At 39.1% G+C, this 19276-nt stretch overlaps 1 protein-coding gene across 1 annotated transcript in view; it reads right to left on the bottom strand.

The window, feature by feature from the left end:
- The window catches only part of LOC118426866 (peripheral plasma membrane protein CASK-like), a gene marked incomplete at its 3' end in the record, with an annotated part of 193626 nt that overhangs the window by 104021 nt on the left and 70329 nt on the right, over positions 1-19276 (bottom strand). Inside the window, 6 exon segments of the mRNA XM_035836431.1 lie at positions 266-365; positions 4820-4828; positions 7289-7372; positions 8098-8220; positions 14527-14702; positions 15309-15411. Of these exon segments, the coding sequence (XP_035692324.1) occupies positions 266-365; positions 4820-4828; positions 7289-7372; positions 8098-8220; positions 14527-14702; positions 15309-15411 (595 nt within the window).

The raw sequence follows: 19276 nt of genomic DNA, 5'->3' as shown, positions 1-19276 counted from the left end.
CACAAGTATGGAGTCTGTCCATGGGTATTTTACCAGGTTTACAAGTTCTGGAGGTTTGTTCTGGTGATCTATATTGACCACATAGGGGCGCCGATCAAATAGTTTACAGATTTTTAGTCTCATCCTTAACATCTCGTTGCAATGACAAGGAGGGAAACACCTGGCAACACAGATACAATGTACATTGTACGTTAACCACTCCCAACTATCCAGTCAGAATAACAGTCTTCTTCCAAGTAGACAATGTTTACCGTTCTGGTCTTACCTGAAGACGTTGGATCCTCTTCAAAGTAGTCGGCGACATTTGGATCACTATAGAAGGATGTCCACTTGTGACTGGCCACGGCTGACATTACTGCGCCCTGCTTGGTAAAAGGACAACAATGCAGTATAACCCTGAAGAAATACCGGTCTCCTTCATGCAAGTACGGCCGTACTAACCTACAGATTGAAGTGAAGACATTTCGAGTCACCACAGGGAGCCTGAAGCTGATTTGAGTTAGCCTCTCCCTGCTCTTGTTGTTTACAATCAGGGAGTTCAGCCTTCCAAACCCTGACCCCCTGTCACTCACGGCTACATTCCTTCCCCTACGACACTCTTCCAATCTGATTGCTAAACCGAACTTACACGACTGGGTTCCCAGTCTTTCAGCGAGCTGTTTGCTGGGTTTGTCTGCTACAGAACTTGTGACAATTCGAGCCTGGAGCCACCATCTTGTTATTTAGGTCTAAGGTTACGATATCAGAGGGATCAGACCTCTGCTCCTGGGCAGGAAGTCTTCATTAGGGCCTCCTCCACCTGCTATAGACCAACAGGGGGGGAGGGCCAAGGTTTCTTCTCTGTTGGAGTAATCTAGCAAGGTTGAATTTTTTTAAGGTGGGGACAATTGAGGACAAGTTCTTGAGGACAGCTTTGGCTGTGTTAACATGCTTAGGGCTGGTACGAAATTGAAGCTCAGCACTAACGTGACAAAAAAAAGCGATTTTGTTATCCTTCAATTTCATTATACTTCAAATCTTAATTTCATTATCATTCAATTTTTAGTTGCACTTTTTGGATTTGTACAGATTATCCTGATGAAAATGAAATACTGCGTAGAGTTAGAACACTTCAGATTGGGATAGGCTAAGTTTGAACTTACATTGTGCGATGTCCCTGCTCTGTTGGTTGTGGTTTGCTGGTTATTGTTAATTCAGGACCTACATACATGTATTGTAAGTTGTAAATGGTTTCTGTGAAAACCAGCAAAGGAAAACGACTTTTGAATCAGTCAGTCTACAAAGCCTGAATTTTCATCAAGGAAAACAGGAAAAAATACACCAATTGCAATATGAAGAGTAAAATTTTGACATTGGAACTAAAAAATTAAGAACATTATCCAACTAAAAGAGTACATGAAATCAAACCAGATGAGCAAAGAGTACATAAAATTTACAAAAACTGGTCTAGTTTTGTAGGGAAAGTGGCTACAATTACTGTAATGAACCACAAATGCCAGATTTGGCAAATGAATAAGGACCTTTTTCCTTCTCCATCCCTGTGGTTGAAAATGGTATGTTCCAAACAGTAAAGTGTGCAGGAGTCCAGAGCTGTCTTGTTATCACCAGCTGCAGCCAAATGCCACTTCCAGATCTACTGTAGAATTTAAAATACATGCAGTGCTCTAATTTCACAGGGCTTTTCCGGTGACCTTTCACAGAGTTTTGTCTTTCATTGTTCTTACATGTAATTATGGTTTCAACCACAAACTCAAAAATACTGTAAACTTTTGAAATGAATTGTGTTTCAAAAATTTAATTGTCCTAAACGTACATGAATCTACAGTAATCAGGCTGAATCTTGCAGCTGGCTCCAATGAGTAACCCAGCCTTTTTGCCCAGGGGAGCGGATAATGGTATATTTAGGAAAGGATTATAGAGGGGTGGGTGAAAGTAAATAAATAAACACAAAAAAAATGGGTACAACAATAGAGTCATGCACTTTTGGGGTGCTATTAGATTGCAAAAAAAGGGGTATGCAGAATTGTGAAGAAAAATATGATTTAGATTTATTTATTGTAGTAGGATACTAGAGACTTCGGTCTCATAGCCTCTATAAAAGGCTCTCTGGGCCTTTTTTCGTCTTTCTGGGCTCATAATACACTTTTGCTGGCCGTTTCTTTTTGTATGAAGACTTTCCATATCAGTATATACTTTTTGTACTCGGTCCCTTGTACTGCAGGCCAATACAAGCAACCCAGGCCCGTACAACCAACCCAGTACAAAAAGGAACGGCCAGTAAAAGTGTATTATGAGCCCAAAAGATGAAAAAGGCCCAAAGAGCCTGCTATGGAGGCTACCGGTAGGTCTCAATCCTTTTTTTCCGGCACCACCCTGCATGTATTTTTGGTGGAGATTTATCAATAATCTTCTCTGAAAAGTCTGATATTCAACAGTTACTGTTTCTAAAGTTAGAAGACAAACGTCAACCATTTCGTTAATACCAAATTAATATGAACAGACAGCTTTAGCAGTTTCCATCTGTTCTGGGTAGATAAGGTACAAAGGAAGGAGGGAGTCAATAGTTCCTGCTGACTGTGCAATAACAACACACAACTTCTGGATAATGACATCAGCCCTTAAGGAGGGTCTCATGCCCTTTTTTTGGTTACGGGCCATTTTAATTCATCATTGATGGTGTAGGCGTCACTGTTAAAAGACATTGTGTAATTTTGATGGAAATGTTATAAATCTAGTTTAGTCTGTTAGAAACATTTGTCAGAAAATAGCATTTCAGAGGGTGGAGATTTCAAAATGTTTGCGGGGAGCATACACCCGTACCCTCCTGGGTTTGTTGCGGCTCTGTCGCGATGCGTCGCGCCTTCTGCGCTCCAGGCATTCCTCCGGGTTCTGAGTACCTTTTCCTTCTCACAATGTCATTAGTCTGATATTTGCACCCATTGACTTGAGATACCCTATGCGTTATACAAATAGGAATGTATGTCAATCTACCGTTATGCTTTACATACCCTCCTCAATTTACCGTTAAGAGTTACCAGGGCTCCTGAATTTACCGTTAAGCAATTACCAAGACCCCCCAATGCAGACCCTCCTTAAACAGTTACAAGCAGCATTCTTGAAGTCATTACTGCCTCTTGCAGGCCCCATTTTACCCCATTTTTGTCCATTACCGTGCTTTAGAAGTAGGAGTATTGTAGATGGCTCCCGTGGGTAGTCTTCTTACATGTGTAAGCTCCTTAATAAGCTTCTTAATCCTTCGTAAGTCTTAAAGTATGTCGTTAAGGCCAGCAGTACATGTAGCTGAGCTTCCAAGCATTGTCTAAAGACTTTTATGAATGTTGACATTATACTCTCTGCCTGGCCAAAATTTTTCTCTGAGCTTACTCAATACCATTTGAAAATATAGTCTTAGAGTGCTATGCACAATGTAAGATATCCATTTTGGAATATTGAAAAAAAATTCGTCTACACTTTTTATTGTAGATATTGTTACAGTACTGATCTAGGAAAATTACGAAATCTAAGTTGAAACTCGACTGAAGGTATTTTTTGCATGGTTATACTCATGTTTGGCAAATGAAACTTCTTTTTTAGAATCTCATTAGAGTTAATGAATAGATGGTACCACCGTTAAGTAGTTTTAATATAATTACTACTAACATAAGTTATGTCAAGCTCACCCATAACCTTAAGTTATATGTTCATCACAACATATGAGGACCAAGTAAAAAGATTAGCATATAGCTACATACAAAATGTACATGTACATGCACCAAAGCAATCAACACATAAAAAATGTAACAAATTCTGCACGTAACAACACAGATATTTGTACCATGCAGTCTTCATGCATAGATTAGTTGACAGAACACAAGAGGACACAAACTGAGCTGATGCCTTCTACAGGAAAGTTTTTCCCATTACGATTGATTATGGCTATGGTTATGATTCAGGAAGGTGTAGGTTTTGGTTGGTTTTTAAACCAACTTTTCATTGCTACAACAGAAAGAAAGATATTTTTCTGTAGCAATGAAAAGTAACAGGAACAGAAAAAGATTTGATCTAATTATTTCTTGTTTAAATTACGTCTGTCCCATAAAAATGATAAAACAATGATCTATGAATTTCTAATATCTATGTTTGAATCTATAACAATTTGAGGTTCCATTAATTTAAATGTCTAGTGAGACTAAGTAGTTTGATTAGCTTTAAAAATGCAGTTCATTGCAAAAATCAAAAGACAGAATGACAATCAATCATGAGCAGACTGGACCAACCCGATGTAAACATAATTGCTAAGGGCCATTGGTCTATTGATTTTGAGACTTCGACTATAAATAGAATAATCTGAAATATCAGATGAGAAAAAGAGGAAAGCTCATGTATAAAGTATGCTTCCTGTACCAAAAAGTCCATCATTTTCAATGGATCCTTAAATAGATAGATATAATTTGGCATGGTCATAATCATTTCTGACAAATGAACCTTTTTTTTAAATCTTATTAAACTTAACTTGCGCTAGAATTTAGAGTTATCAATTTTATCCCTGACTTGCAGGTGGTCACATATTTTTGGTACTACAGTCAAACCAGCACAAGTGACCACCTCCACATAAGGAAAAGAGGGCCAATGTGACAAAATTTTATCTTCTTGGGCAGTTTTGACTGTAACAGTTGGTACATTTCCTTTTAAATAATGATAACTCAAGAAATTGTGAATTGATGTTTACAATATTGGGCATGTGGATTGGTCATGTAGTTTTGAAGGACATCAGCTCAGTCTATCTCCCCTTGCTACAAACAAGTGCTGATGAAAATACCTGCTGTCTCTGTGTGCAAATCAACCAAAAGACGGGAGCCAGAAAGTCATGGAAAACAGGCAGGGCAATGGAGGATTGCACAGAAAAATCAAGGATGAACAAAACAGAACAGAAACAAAATAACATTCTAATTTCTGTCATATTCTCAAACGCAGGGTGGTGACGATCCTTAGCAGCCATATTGGATTTGGTGCAAACCGAGATCTCCAATGTTTTGTTGCTATGGCTAATATCACATTTCCAACCGGGCACGGCCGGGCTGTTTGTGGAAATGTATACAACTTACGTTTGAATATACAGTTAAATAATCCCCATGACTATATTCCTTACGTCTTGTTTAGTTTGGTGTCTTTTATATCATACTTTTAGTTCCCGAAAGTTGCCCGGCCAGGCCCTGGATTGGAAATGTGACATAGGCCCTGCATTATGAAAGTAGGTGAAGCTTTTTTAAGTAGCTAGTGGAAGAGCAATGCAGCTTCATTATGGCTCACGTTGTTTTGCCAAGCACACCATGTCATGACTACTCTTCTTGATAAGAGCGTTGGCTTTTATGTGTAGAGGTTTGACACTTATGCCTAAAGCTTCTTCATTTACTGCACTGCATGCTTACTTGAAACAATGAAATCATACTGGCTGTCTAAACTCCACTTTTCCTGACAAGTAAACTTTAGTGTAAAGTTGTCTAACAGCTACAATTTTGTGCATTATTTCATTGCCTTTGGATGACGTGAAATGTGGAAAGAACAATTTGCAAATGTCAAATGTTTTCCATAAGGCCTACAGGCCTAGTGATGTATTTAAGCCTGGTCTGACCAGTGTAACATAGTAGAGTAGAAAGTGGATTGGATCAACCTGATCTAAATTGAAGTGTTACAAATCCCAGAACTGCTAGGATATACATCTGACCTTTACATCTACCAGCAACTAAAATGTTTGGCATTAGTTTAACCCCCTAACTACTGCCACCTACTGAAACAGATGCAATTTTGGGCACAGAGTTAAGCCCAGTAGGAATATGGTTAAGATGAGGATTTAGGATGAAAGTTCATCTGACAGTGTGTTCTTGGTTGTTTACATCCTAGCTAAATGTCATTGATTTTGAAGTTTCACAGTATGTGAAACTTTCGCATAATGTTTCAATGGACACTATCAAAAGTACTAGACTGTCACACCAAATACAATGTGACAGGAATTACATCAAGGCACACTTCCTGGCGCTTCTGATCAATTGCCAATATAATGTGGCTATCTGTACGGGGAATGGTGAATGAAATTCTAAAGAAAACTGCAGTAGGACAGTTGAAATTCTGCTTGGCCCGGGACAGGGTTGTAGCCAGCCTCGAAATAGAGTCAAATCATTTTCCTTCCACTCGATTTTGAATCCTATTCACCTATTGAGCACCCATGGCGTGAGATGTCGTATTAAAGGGCAACATTCTGAGGAGGGATTCAGGGGCATGCTTGCTGGAAAATTTTGAAATCTAGACCCTCTGGAACACTATTTTCTGCATTTTCTGTAAATTTTGCTGGTAGACTAAGCTGTTCCATGGCACCTCTTTTGGTGATAAATTACACATGGGAGACAGTTTTAATATATCTAAACATATTGATTTTTGTCCGTCATAGAGGACGGAATGGGTAAGTTTTTTTTTTCTGTCCTCAGCTGCAAAGTATCGTCAAAGGACAAAAGGAAGGGTGCTGGCTACAACCCTGGTGCGGGAAGACAGTTTTAAATCTCTGAGAATTTGCTTTGACACTTTAGTCAAGGATTACAAGCTGTCAGCAGAGCTTTCAGTCTTTTGCCATTTTCCACCATTATCCAAGTATGGCATCAAGGATATGTAGACCCCTGGTTTGAGAATATTCTACCATGGGTTATGGTTTACAAGCCTCTAAACTGAAACAAACAGCTATTAACTGATATTGCTAGAACATAAGAGGCCATGCACGCATGTGGCGCACAGGGTAATGTCGGCTCCCTACAAAAATAGCAATCAACACAAGGCAAGAGCTCTGAACCTAGAATATGATTGGAAAGCAATCAAAGAATCTATGCTATAATGATTAACATGAGTAGCACAGTGACACAGATTGAAAATTTGTCTGTTTAATGCATCCAACTATCTATTAAAAAATTGTCCTCATGTGCCCTATCGAGGTTGACAATGATTCCTTTTAAATGTACACAATAGGTGTTTCACTGTATGTTAACATGTTAACTGAAGGCATTGCAAAACTCAATAGAATTATCCTTTTTGAATGTTTTAGATTTTAACTGCTAATGGTACACTTCTGCTTTTCAAATGGTCTTTTTACCTTTGCCAGAAGGGTATGTTTTTTCCTGAATGTTCTTTCTATCTGTGCCACTTGTGCTCAGAACTTAAAGAAGCAGCAACTAAAACAAAGTTTAAGTTAGAAAAGATGAACTCTAGAGCATGATAAGAGAAGGGTTACCCCGACTGCCCCTACCTTGAGCTTTCTCCTGGCGTTAAACTTGGTCATGCTAGCCACGGTCTCGTGCAGGTGGATCTTGGGGGCATACCTCTCACGGTCCTGGAGGGGGGATCGGGCAGAGTCAATGTCACCACTCGCTGACATTTCAAATGTTCATTGCTGCTGTACTATATAATATAGACTATTATAATTATTATAGACTATATTATAGACAATAATTCATAGTATATTATAGACTATATACTAAAAGTTATTGTTTTAGTGTTCAAGCAGTTTCCCATACAAAATGCAGTCAATTGATTAACATTGAGGATATGAATATCAACTGCAAATGTATATGGATGGAGAGATGGGTGCATGGGTGTGTAAATGAATACAAGTTACAAGTTTTATTGTTTGACACATAGAGGAAAGATGAACATTAAATAAAGATAGATGGATGGATGGATAGATGGATGGGATAAACGATGGGTGGATGAAGGAAGGATGGAAAGATGGATGGATGAAGGATGGAAGCATGGATGGACAGATAGATGGATAGATGGATAGATGGATGCATGGATGGACAGATGAAGGAATGGATGGATGGATGCATAGATGGATGGATGGTTGGATGATGAAGGATAGATGAGGGATGGCGAGATGCATAGATGGATGGATGGATGCATAGATGGATGTAGGTATGGTTGGATGGATGGATGGATGGATGGATGAAGGATGGATAGATGGATGCATGAAAGGACAGATGTAGGTATGAATGGATGGATGAATGGATGACAGGCAGAAACAGTTTATAACAGAACACACGTGTGAGTTCTCCATACCTTGATCCAGGGATGCTGCAGAGTCTCATGCACGGTGATCCTCTCGTTCTGGTCCAGCTCCAACATCCTGGCAACCAGGTCCTTGGCCTGCTCTGACACATGGTCCCACTGTCGGGGGTTCATCTGTAGTCACACAACACAACAGTTAGTACAACAGGCCTGCTCTGACACATGGTCCCACTGTCGGGGGTTCATCTGTAGTACCACAATACAACACAACAGTTAGTACAACAGGCCTGCTCTGACACATGGTCCCACTGTCGGGGGTTCATCTGTAGTCACACAATACAACACAACAGTTAGTACAACAGGCCTGCTCTGACACATGGTCCCACTGTCGGGGGTTCATCTGTAGTACCACAATACAACACAACAGTTAGTACAACAGGCCTGCTCTGACACATGGTCCCACTGTCGGGGGTTCATCTGTAGTCACACAACACAACAGTTAGTACAACAGGCCTGCTCTGACACATGGTCCCACTGTCGGGGGTTCATCTGTAGTCAACAATACAACACACACAGTTAGTACAACAGGCCTGCTCTGACACATGGTCCCACTGTCGGGGGTTCATCTGTAGTCAACAATACAACACACACAGTTAGTACAACAGGCCTGCTCTGACACATGGTCCCACTGTCGGGGGTTCATCTGTAGTCAACAATACAACACCACAGTTAGTACAACAGGCCTGCTCTGACACATGGTCCCACTGTCGGGGGTTCATCTGTAGTACCACAATACAACACCACAGTTAGTACAACAGGCCTGCTCTGACACATGGTCCCACTGTCGGGGGTTCATCTGTAGTCAGACAACAAAACACAACAAACACAGTAAGTAAGACTAGTCAAGCCTTCCCCTAAGCCTAACTTTCTGCATGGTCATACACATACTCTATAATCTTTGAGTTGATACTCTTATAGAGTGTCTGTTGGTCTCCTCATACCCCTGAATAAAGTATACCAGGTCAAAAGGTGATGATCTCTGAAATGATTCAGAAAGGATTTTGTTATATGTATGACGCTAGTTTACCTTTATCCGTTGGGTAACCTATATCCGCTGCTTTTAAAACAGGGAATTGGGGGATATTACGTTGATGGACGTTTGTTTCAAATTGAAATATCTTCAGGATATTGCAGTTTAAAACTATCACCCGTCGCTTCATGTGCCTAAATACCCTGTTTTGAAAAACAACGAATATAAGCTATCCCGCGAACAAATTAAAGTGAACTAGCGTTGTACAAGTTTTAAATCTTACAAGTCAACAGACTATCATGATACAACCCTTTGTCATGATTCTTGACGAGTGATAGCTTACAAAACAAGCTTTATTTGACTTCATTATTACATGTACTATGAAAGTCATATAACTGTACTGCAAAATACGGCTCTGTTAACAGCCCACTTTCACTGCTGCAACAAGTGTCGCTTACCACTCAGTGGCTATTCTACGCTGACATCATCTCGAAGTGATATGTTATACTCTAGTTATGCCTTGGTAGTCATTAGGATTCTAACAGCAACCAGCTGCCAGTTGGACCGCTCTTCTTAAGTATTTCTCTGACCACAACTTAATCCATCACAGCGAGTAAATGCTCGACAGCGATACAGCGTGAAGTTAGGGCGCCATTAGATTCAAGTACGGGGCTGTAAAACCCCCGGACTGATGCTGGCTTGACCGGAGTGTTCGGCTGATGAGATCCTCAATCAAGAAGCCTTAAAGGAGGACCAATTTGCCACTGGGTCATGCCATAAAATATCTGCTGTTCTGGCTAAGGGTTGAGAGGTCAGTGGTTGGTTCTTGTACATTGTAAGTACGTAAAGCCATAACATGGAAACATCCATCAAAAGAACACAGTGTCACAGTAACAGAATGTTTAGAGTAACAGTCTTTTTTTTGTCAAGTGATTCTGAGAGAGGACTCATCTGACAGTTTTGCAATTACATGTGGTTTGATTGGCAGTCTAAATATGATTTCGTGACAAGGATAGAAGGTACTGATTTAGACTTCTGGCAACTATGAAAACAAGACGTTGATGGAATTACTTATTTGAGATCAATACAATGTCAAAGACATGTAGAAGTAAATGTGTGTTTATACAGGGAATACATCTACATGTAAAGTGGGCTTACAATATGTTTATCCTCAAGACACCATTTTTTTCTATTTTAAAGCTATTATCACTACATCATAAGGACATACCAAAGACAATCTATGGCATGCCCTCACCAAATGATCATAAGGCCACACCAATTTAATTTCTTGGTTCAAGGATTTTTTCATAAAAAATATGGAGCGAGAGGGCGAAATAAGAATAAAAATAAAAACTGTAAAATGGTTGGGGTAAAGGTAACGGCTAATCCAAAACATAAAGAAAAAAAGTTTTCAGCTTGAAAAAAGTACAAAAACACTATTATTGTACAGTAACAGCACCTGTACCCACACTTTAAGGAGCTTATAATATAAAGGCCACTTTGCTACACCAGAAAGTTGGTGAATGGTTTCATTAATGGTGAAAATTTGCTGAATGGTAATTTTTATTTTTATTTTTTTTTCCAAAAAATAGGAGCGAGCGAATCCGTGAACCAAGAAATTAAATTGGTGTGGCCTAATGCTTTTTCTTAAATAATACCTTTTTTTGCTACAACATATGAGTTTTGCTCAACACATGAGCTGAAGTGCATGACATCACCATGCTTGCAGTAGTTATTGCACAGTATGGCAGGAAATGAGGTACAGTACTCCATGTTTTTCCAATCCACTACCAGTCCCACTAGTGCTGGGAAAGTAATTGCTTCACTAATCATTTCTAGAGCACTTAACGCTACCGATAGGGCAAAATCAAAAACCCGTCCTGCGGTTAAGCATTTCAGTGATTCCCTAGTTCAGATTTCCCTCATCCAAAAATATTAGGCAATACGGATTTGTGGTAAATGTTTTAAAGAAAGCAAGGGGACATACAGGTAATACAATGCATTTATGTTCACTGTAAGTAGAAGATGTTTGCAATGGTTTGGGGTTTGTGATATCTCTGTCCTTGTTACTGAAAATGTCTCTGTCCTTGGTACTGAAAATGTCTCCATCCTTGGTACTGAAAATGTCTTCGTCCTTAGGACTGAAATGTCTCTGTACTTGGTACTGAAAATGTCTGTCCTTGGTACTGAAAATGTCTCTGTCCTTGGTACTGAAAATGTCTCTGTCTTTGGTACTGAATATGTCTCCGTCCTTGGTGCTGAAAATGTCTCCGTCTTTGGTACTGAAAATGTCTCTGGAAACCACAGACTAGCAACTCTACAAGAGTGCTACAGATGGACAGAACAGTGCCTCCAACATATCATATGTAAGACTGTACAATATAGTATGTAGATGTAGCAATTAGGCAAGGGAGTAAGCAAGAAGAAAATACAACAAAAACTTTTGCCATAGTGACATTGAAGAAGTCACCACAAAATTGAGGAGATTTCTGCAAAATCCGTGATCATAAAACCACCATAAAGTTGAATGCATTTATTAGAAACCTTAGGGTTTTGGAGAAAACTAGTATTGACCATACATATATTCTCTCTCCAAAACTGACTACGTCAAGACATAGGTTAGGTTGCCAAAGTCTTTTCATGCATAAGAGTAATTCTTCATAGTACACTGCATGCCAAGTGCTTTTACAAGTTAAAAGTACCAACAGACTGAAAAAGCTGCGTTTTAGAGGTCCAATACAATTATCGAAGGTCACAAGATTTCCCTTGCACGGCTGTTTTCTTAATATAGCCCTTTGTCCAATTTTCCACGAGAAGAAAGCTTTGGGAAAATTGACTTTCCTTCGATCAATACACTTTCTTCAGTTGCAAAAAGTTGCAACAAAATTGCTGAATATTCTTAACAAGGAGTGACACTACACTTTGCGTTTGCAATTTTCCGTGTTTGCCGACCGTACTGGCAGAAAGTACAGAAAGGATTGAGATTGTTGGAAGAAGCTAGATTTGAAGTGCTACACGCTGATTAAAATGCTGGCAGAATGTTACAGAATCGATAGGCTGCCACACTGGAGTTACCAAGTACAAAACCTAATCTACAAATGCCCAGGTTGCGTTCCATTTTCACAGTCCCTCTTCACATCTCAGAATTCTTGATGATGTTTTAAGTTTCATATCTTTTAATAGTCTTTGAAAACAAAACAGTTGGTACCAAATTGGATGAAAATTTTATATAGTATGTGCAGGGACAAATAGGAAACCACAGGTGAACAGTCAAGAAAGCATACATCTACATCTATTCTCAGACAAGTAATTTACTTGAAATTTTCCATTGCCCTGAATTTTTTGATAATGATGATAAATTCATATGTAGAGCCAACCTACATGGGGGTTTCTACAATGCTTAATGTGAAATCTAGGAGCACTTTGTATTAAACTAAATTCAGGAACTTCAAGGTATGCAAAAAGTGGCAACCTCGCTACATGTAAAAATCATGGACCATGAGACATGTAGCTTCACCTAAGAATTACAGAAAACCAAAAATAGTTTGCCCACGCCTTACATATAAAGGCCATGCAGACCATTAAAGCTACCAACTGAGCTGAAATAAGGGTTCCTGACAAACTGAGCCCATTCCAGTCACATTTACTAAGTGCGCACAACTTTGTCAGGCCCAGTGACCTATGCACATGGCTGATCTCGTTCATTATGGGATTAACTCTCCACCCACCGCTGCCACCACTAATTCTCCTCTCTAATCAGGATCTCTAACAAGATTCTCAAATAATGAGTCTAACTACCATTTTTTATGGCTTAATGGACGTCGTGTGCTAATATCTATGTATCTAATTGGCCTGGACTGACCAAAAGTAGCTAAAATAGTTTCATGGATTGAAGCATTAAAACATCAAAGGGAGCTTTAATAAGATCAAAGTAACGCAAGGGTTTACGAAGGAATTGTTCAAAATGTTGCAGCTAACTGAAAATTGTGGGGTTCAAATATTGGGCCCTGTGTAACACCCTGTTGTTAGTAAACAGTGTGTGTGTGTGTGCATGTACTACAGGACATGACTGCTAGGACTGCTGCAGGACTGTTGCAGTTAATACATCAGCAAACTGTTGGCTTGTTCAGCGGTCTGTTTTCTTCAGGGCAACATCATTAATAAGAATTATACAATCTCCTGAATGTACATTGTAGATTGTATGAATGGGGCTCTTGGTACCACCCTTGACTTGTTTAGTGGCCAATTTGGTTTATTGCAACATTATCAAGATTCATACAATATACAGTACCCGGTAATATCTTCGGCTCTTCTCGTCTCGGGAGACGGTCAACAGCTTCACCCGGTAATATACTTGTTTAGTGATCTCGTATCTTTTAATTATTGCTTTATCAATAAAATTCATACAATCTACAGTGATGTACATGTAGACTGTATGAAGTTGGCTCTGTGTGTAACACCCTTGAATTGTTTAATAGACTGTTTTCTTCATCGTTCCATTAAGATTCATACAACCTAAAGCAATGTAGTTATATGCATTTTTATCTTCAGAAAAATACCGATTGAAGATGATTATTGGGTTTTAGTCTGTCTTTGAAGTCAGATGTAATTCTCTGAATCAATGTCAGAATAATTGTGTATTATCATCATCATGTACTGAACATTCATTGACTATAGGCATACTTGAGAATATCTAATTTCTGACTTACATGATTCCCTTGATAATGGCATCAAACCAAAGAGCCATTTTATCTAATTTTTGAAAAATACCACCTTCAAATGGTGCTTAGGTTTGGTTTTGAAGTCACTGAATCAAAACAGACTACCGGTACATATAATTGTGTATCATCATCATATACTTAGAGTGACTGAACATTCATTGACTTAGGCATACTTGAGAATAGACCTTTTTTCACACTTCCCATAATACATTGCGACAGGGTTCCGGATATGGATGTTGACTGGGATGTTACCACTGTTGCCCAGGGTGCGAAATCTGGGTGAAACCAGCTAAAACCTTCAGTACGAGGGCAGCAAAGCATATAAACTAATGAGTTGTCCAAAAAATATAGTTACTAATATTATTAGGGCTGAGAATTTTCCAATTTTTGTGATCAGAAGTAATAACTAGCAAGCCCGTCACCACTTGTGCTGTTAGTTGGTTTCCCCCGATGACTTCATGGGTCAAAACTTGCGGTTTCGCCGCCAGCTTTGGTTCTTTGTGGCAGAAAGTGATATTTACCATGTCCCGCGCACTATACCTATATTTGCTAGACAACTCATTAGTTTTCATTCTTGGCCGCCCTCGTACAGAAGATTTTAGCTGGTTTCACCCAGGTTTCGCACCCTGGGCAACAGTGGTAACATCCCAGTCAACATCCATATCCAGAACCCTGTCGCAGTGTATTATGGGAAGTGTTAAAAAGGTCTATATGATTTTCACCACTTACATGATATCTGCCCTTGACAATGGCATCAAAGAGCCTGTCCTTGGTGCCGTTGAAGGGCAGGTTGCCGCTCAGCAGAATGTACAGCATCACGCCCACGCTCCACACGTCCACGGGCTTCCCGTACGGGTCTCTCCGCACGATCTCCGGCGCCATGAAGTGTGGAGTTCCAACACGACCTGACAAGAAGAAAACATTCGGAATCCACACAAGCACACTGGACATAGTGCACACAGGATTTGTTCCACTATACATATAGCTTTGTGACATGTATGTGTCAGATGTTAGCTTCAACTGTGAGCAATTAAATGTTGGAATAAAATTAAGTTGATAGCATAAAGAATCCAAAATGTTCATTTAGTATTTCGTGTTACAGTATTAACTGTTTTTTCCTGTATCATAATGTATCTTTGAATCCTGTCAATTTTACATACTCTACTTTTGACCTCACTTGCTACTTTCATGTTGTCATTTCTTTCTTTTTAACTTAATTCGCTCATGAATAGGGACCAATCGGCGCCTGTTTCCGAAATTTGGACGATTCCAGACGTTAAGATGGTCCGCGTTCCCAGACGGAAACACAGAGAAGCGACTGTATATAGTGTACAATGAATGTCAGAGCTAGAAGCGACTGTTTATAGTATATAATGAACGCCGGAGCGAACTACTTTCCGGATGGTACCCAGGCTACTACTTTGTGACATCAGATCCTAATTTTCCTGTTGTTATTTCTTTCTCTCTAACTTTACTTTATTCATATTGTAAGATAAAAAGGTTTCACCTACCTCCAGAAACAAATGCGTTATCTGGGACGTTTGTGGCGACTCCGAATCCTCCTATTTTTAATGGTGCAGAGTTCTCTTTGGTAGCTAGGAGTACACAGTGTGGCTGTGGGGAGGAGAAATATTCTCGATAAGAAATCAACTTCTCACAAAAACATTTCTTCATGAAGTTCATGCTTAATTTATTAGCTAGATAAATGACTGCTAAGGTTAATTTCAAGAACAATGTTATCCATGGGGTAACCTATATCCGTTGTTTGAAAGAAAAATAGTATTCGGGGATATAAATACAGCAATGTTTTCAAAATACTACAGTTTGAAACTACCGTCCGCCTTCTTGATATTCCTTAATGGTCTAAAAACAACAGATATAGGTTACCCAACAGATAAAGGTGAACTAGCATTCATAAAATACAGTATGCAGAAGATACAAGTTAATCAATGTGACTGATTAAAGTAAGACTAATAGTATACGAATGTCCAGTAATATCAATTTCTTTCTCAACTAAATACAATGACATTATACTGAAATCAAAAATCCAATTCTCAAGTGTATTGTATTGTGGCAAGATATATTATCATACAACTTGCGTTCGTTGCCAAATTTGATAACATACGACAATGATGGCAATATTATAGAACTTTATCATCCTGCAATTATTGTACTTTTAAGATTTATGGATGATGGCAAATTTAAATTTTTGGCAATTCAAGGTACTGTACAAGTAATGTCACTTGACATTGCCCGCATGTCAAAAGGACAAACTCCTACACTTTGCTAAAAACAAGTTCAAATCCGTGCCTGCAACCTGTGTGCCCTTATCTCAAAACTAAAAGTGTCTGTGCCCTCACATATGATAACCACGAAGCCATGGTTGGCATTAGTGTAGGATGGGACCTGGGGATATGACCACAAGGCTATGGCAAGGGTGCGCCAGCACAGCACTGGAGTATAGTAAAACTGTAACATTAGGCCACACCAATTTAATTTCTTGGTTCACGGATTCGCTCGCTCCTATTTTTTGGAAAAAAAATAAAAATAAAAATTACCACACAGCAAATTTTCACCATTAATGAAACCATTCACTAACTTTCTGGTGTAGCAAATTGGCCTTTATATTATAAGCTCCTTAAAGTGTGGGTACAGGTGCTGTTACTGTACAGTAATAGTGTTTTCATACTTTTTTCAAGCTGAAAACTTTTTATTCTTTATGTTTTGGATTAGCCATTACCTTTACCCCAACCATTTTACAATTTTTATTTTTATTTTTATTTCACCCTCTCGCTCCATATTTTTTATGAAAAAATCCGCGAACCAAGAAATTAAATTGGTGTGGCCTTAATGGAATGGGTCAATACCTTTAGCCATACCAATTCAACTTATTGGTACTTGCAAAAAATATGCTAGATTGGAACTTCAACATAAAAACAGAGTTAGGTTCACAGTTTTACTTTTTGGGAGTGAATGTAGTCAGAGGCAAGATTTCCTTTCAAGTTTCTTTTTCCTGTTGGTTAAATTTACCTGTAAAATGACTCTGATAACCAAGAAAATAAAATGCTGTGGCTATATCTAGAGGCCCTACAATCTTGCCTGGTCTAAAGCTGCTGAAACAGATGTACATTGTACTTACAGCTCTAAAAGTAAAACAGATGTACATGTATTGCTACATTCTAATCCTCGAACCTCATCACGAATATCATAACTGAATAATTTCAGCATTTAAAACTGTAATTCTTTTGAGACAACTGTTTCATTCTCATTTAGTAAGTCTACATTGTATATAGTAGTTAGTACACATGCATTGTAATCACTATATACAGTACTTTCACAAACCATTATGAAGTAAAACTTTTATTTTTGCATGCACAGCAAAAATGAGTATATCATCCCAGTTTTCATAGCCTCTGTTGCACACCTTTATAGCCTTGCCCTCTGGTGAACCCATTACATAGAAATAGCCTACTTACATAAAGCGTTTATTGACTCTTTTTACACAACACAATTTAGTAATATCCCTCCCACATGTACTGAAATTATACCCCCAGTAGACGTACAGTATCTCACTTCCACCACCCACATTTGAACACTTAAATAACCGTAGATTTCTATAGAATGACGATGAGTTAGAAGATAATGCGTTTACCGACGTAGAGCATGCCAAAATTATTCATCAGCAATTCTCAGTCTGAATAACGTCCATCCAATTAAGGGTACCCAGAGAGGATCCCCTGCATTTGACGAGCGGAATTAAGCTAACTTGCCGCGATTCACAAGAGGAAATGGCAACAGACTTAAGGGTGGTAATTATCTCTAAGTGTCCTGGGAGTTACGCATGGCGCTGCGCATAAGATGAGCGGGATAATGTCCGCGGAGAACATCTTAAAAAGGGGTCAAAAACCCATCTCGATATCAGGGAACTCTGGGGGATTACTACAAGTCCTGAGGATACGGGGGGATCAAGCGAGGCAATTTAAGATGTTTTTTCTTATTTTTTGGGTTAGAACTTAGGTGCATGTCTTGTTAGAAAATGGCACAGTCACAATGATGATAAAGAGGATTTGATGGTGCTTGTGCCACTTTGTGGTCAGTTTTGATGGAGTAAAAACTTACATGGATCTGGCAAGGACAAAAAAAACAAAAATGGCTAAATGAATGTGAAAACGTGGAGGAGATTAGAGAAGGATCCTACTCTAGTAGTAGTTTTCCTTCGGACTTAAAATAAAAGGTAAATCGGTCAAACCTTATACTGAGAAACAAGCATTACGCTTTTTTCTTAGCTAGTAGTGCTATGGGGCTTCCCTACGGTTCACGTACTCTACAGTGGGTTCACATGTGTTCATATAATTTATTCAAGTCCACACTATAAGGTCAGAATGAAAGTCTTAGCCTCTAGCAGGCTCCACGGGTTGCTGGAAAAATAATAGAAATTGGAAAAATATAGACAGATAATATGCCAGACGAGTTAGCTGGGTTGCAGACCATACTCCTCGGCCAACAAACTCCTTTGGCATGTTATGCATCAGATTCTACATTTGCATATCTATCCAATTTCTACCATTTTTACAGTGACTTGTGGAGCCTGGTAGAGGTTATTAAGAACTCCATACAGACCTCATGTGGACTTACATGTAAATATATACGCATATGTGAACCCCCCTACTCATATCTAAGGCTTAGAGGAAACTTCTGCGAAGACTTAGCCAAACACAAGAAAATGTTTGCCATGTCACAAGGCATTATGGAGCAACTATATGTCATATTGCCACTGCTGACAAGAAGAATTCTCCATCATCATGTGCGAAACAATAAAATGCATTTATTTCACACCAGAAAACTGCCTGATTTGTTAGGAGTCGGTGCCAAGCGTTGCATCAATGACAAGTCTTGTTACGACAAACTGGGTGCCTGACAAATCGTTCACGTGCATCTGACAAGCTATACACAGGTATCATACATCATGTCATATCTGGGCTGCAATAACGTTTAATATGGGTGTTCCAGACCAGGTGCTGACTTTGTTTGGTTATCACATGGGTTTCAACTATTATGACACAGGATACCATAGAATAACTTGAACGCACCACGAGTGAGTCGAGTGCACCATTGTCGATAATTCAACATCAATATCAGATTCAGGTGTTGGAATTGTAATGTTGTCACAATTTCTTGAGGACACTAAATTTTGTCAGCTACTGCAGGCTTTTAGCTAGGATTTTATAATAGGGTGTCCAAACTTATTGGTAAGTCGCGGTAAGTGACTTTTGTAGGGTGGTCTGGGGGCATCCACCTTCCATGGTGCAGAGTTTTTGATGACTTTAATTTAAAATAGTGCATTCTAAGGTATCCCAAGAGGCAAAAATACTGTTCCAGAGGTCACAGTAGAAGACTGTGACCACAGATGACCTTGTAGCATCCCTGGTCAATCAGAATTTCATGCTTGTCAGAGGATTTTCTCCCCAGTATAGGGCGT

The sequence above is a fragment of the Branchiostoma floridae genome, chromosome 12, assembly GCF_000003815.2.
Source record: "Branchiostoma floridae strain S238N-H82 chromosome 12, Bfl_VNyyK, whole genome shotgun sequence".
NCBI lineage: Eukaryota > Metazoa > Chordata > Leptocardii > Amphioxiformes > Branchiostomatidae > Branchiostoma > Branchiostoma floridae.
Note: the sequence above shows the minus strand (reverse complement) of the source record. Positions and strands in the feature narration are given on the sequence as shown.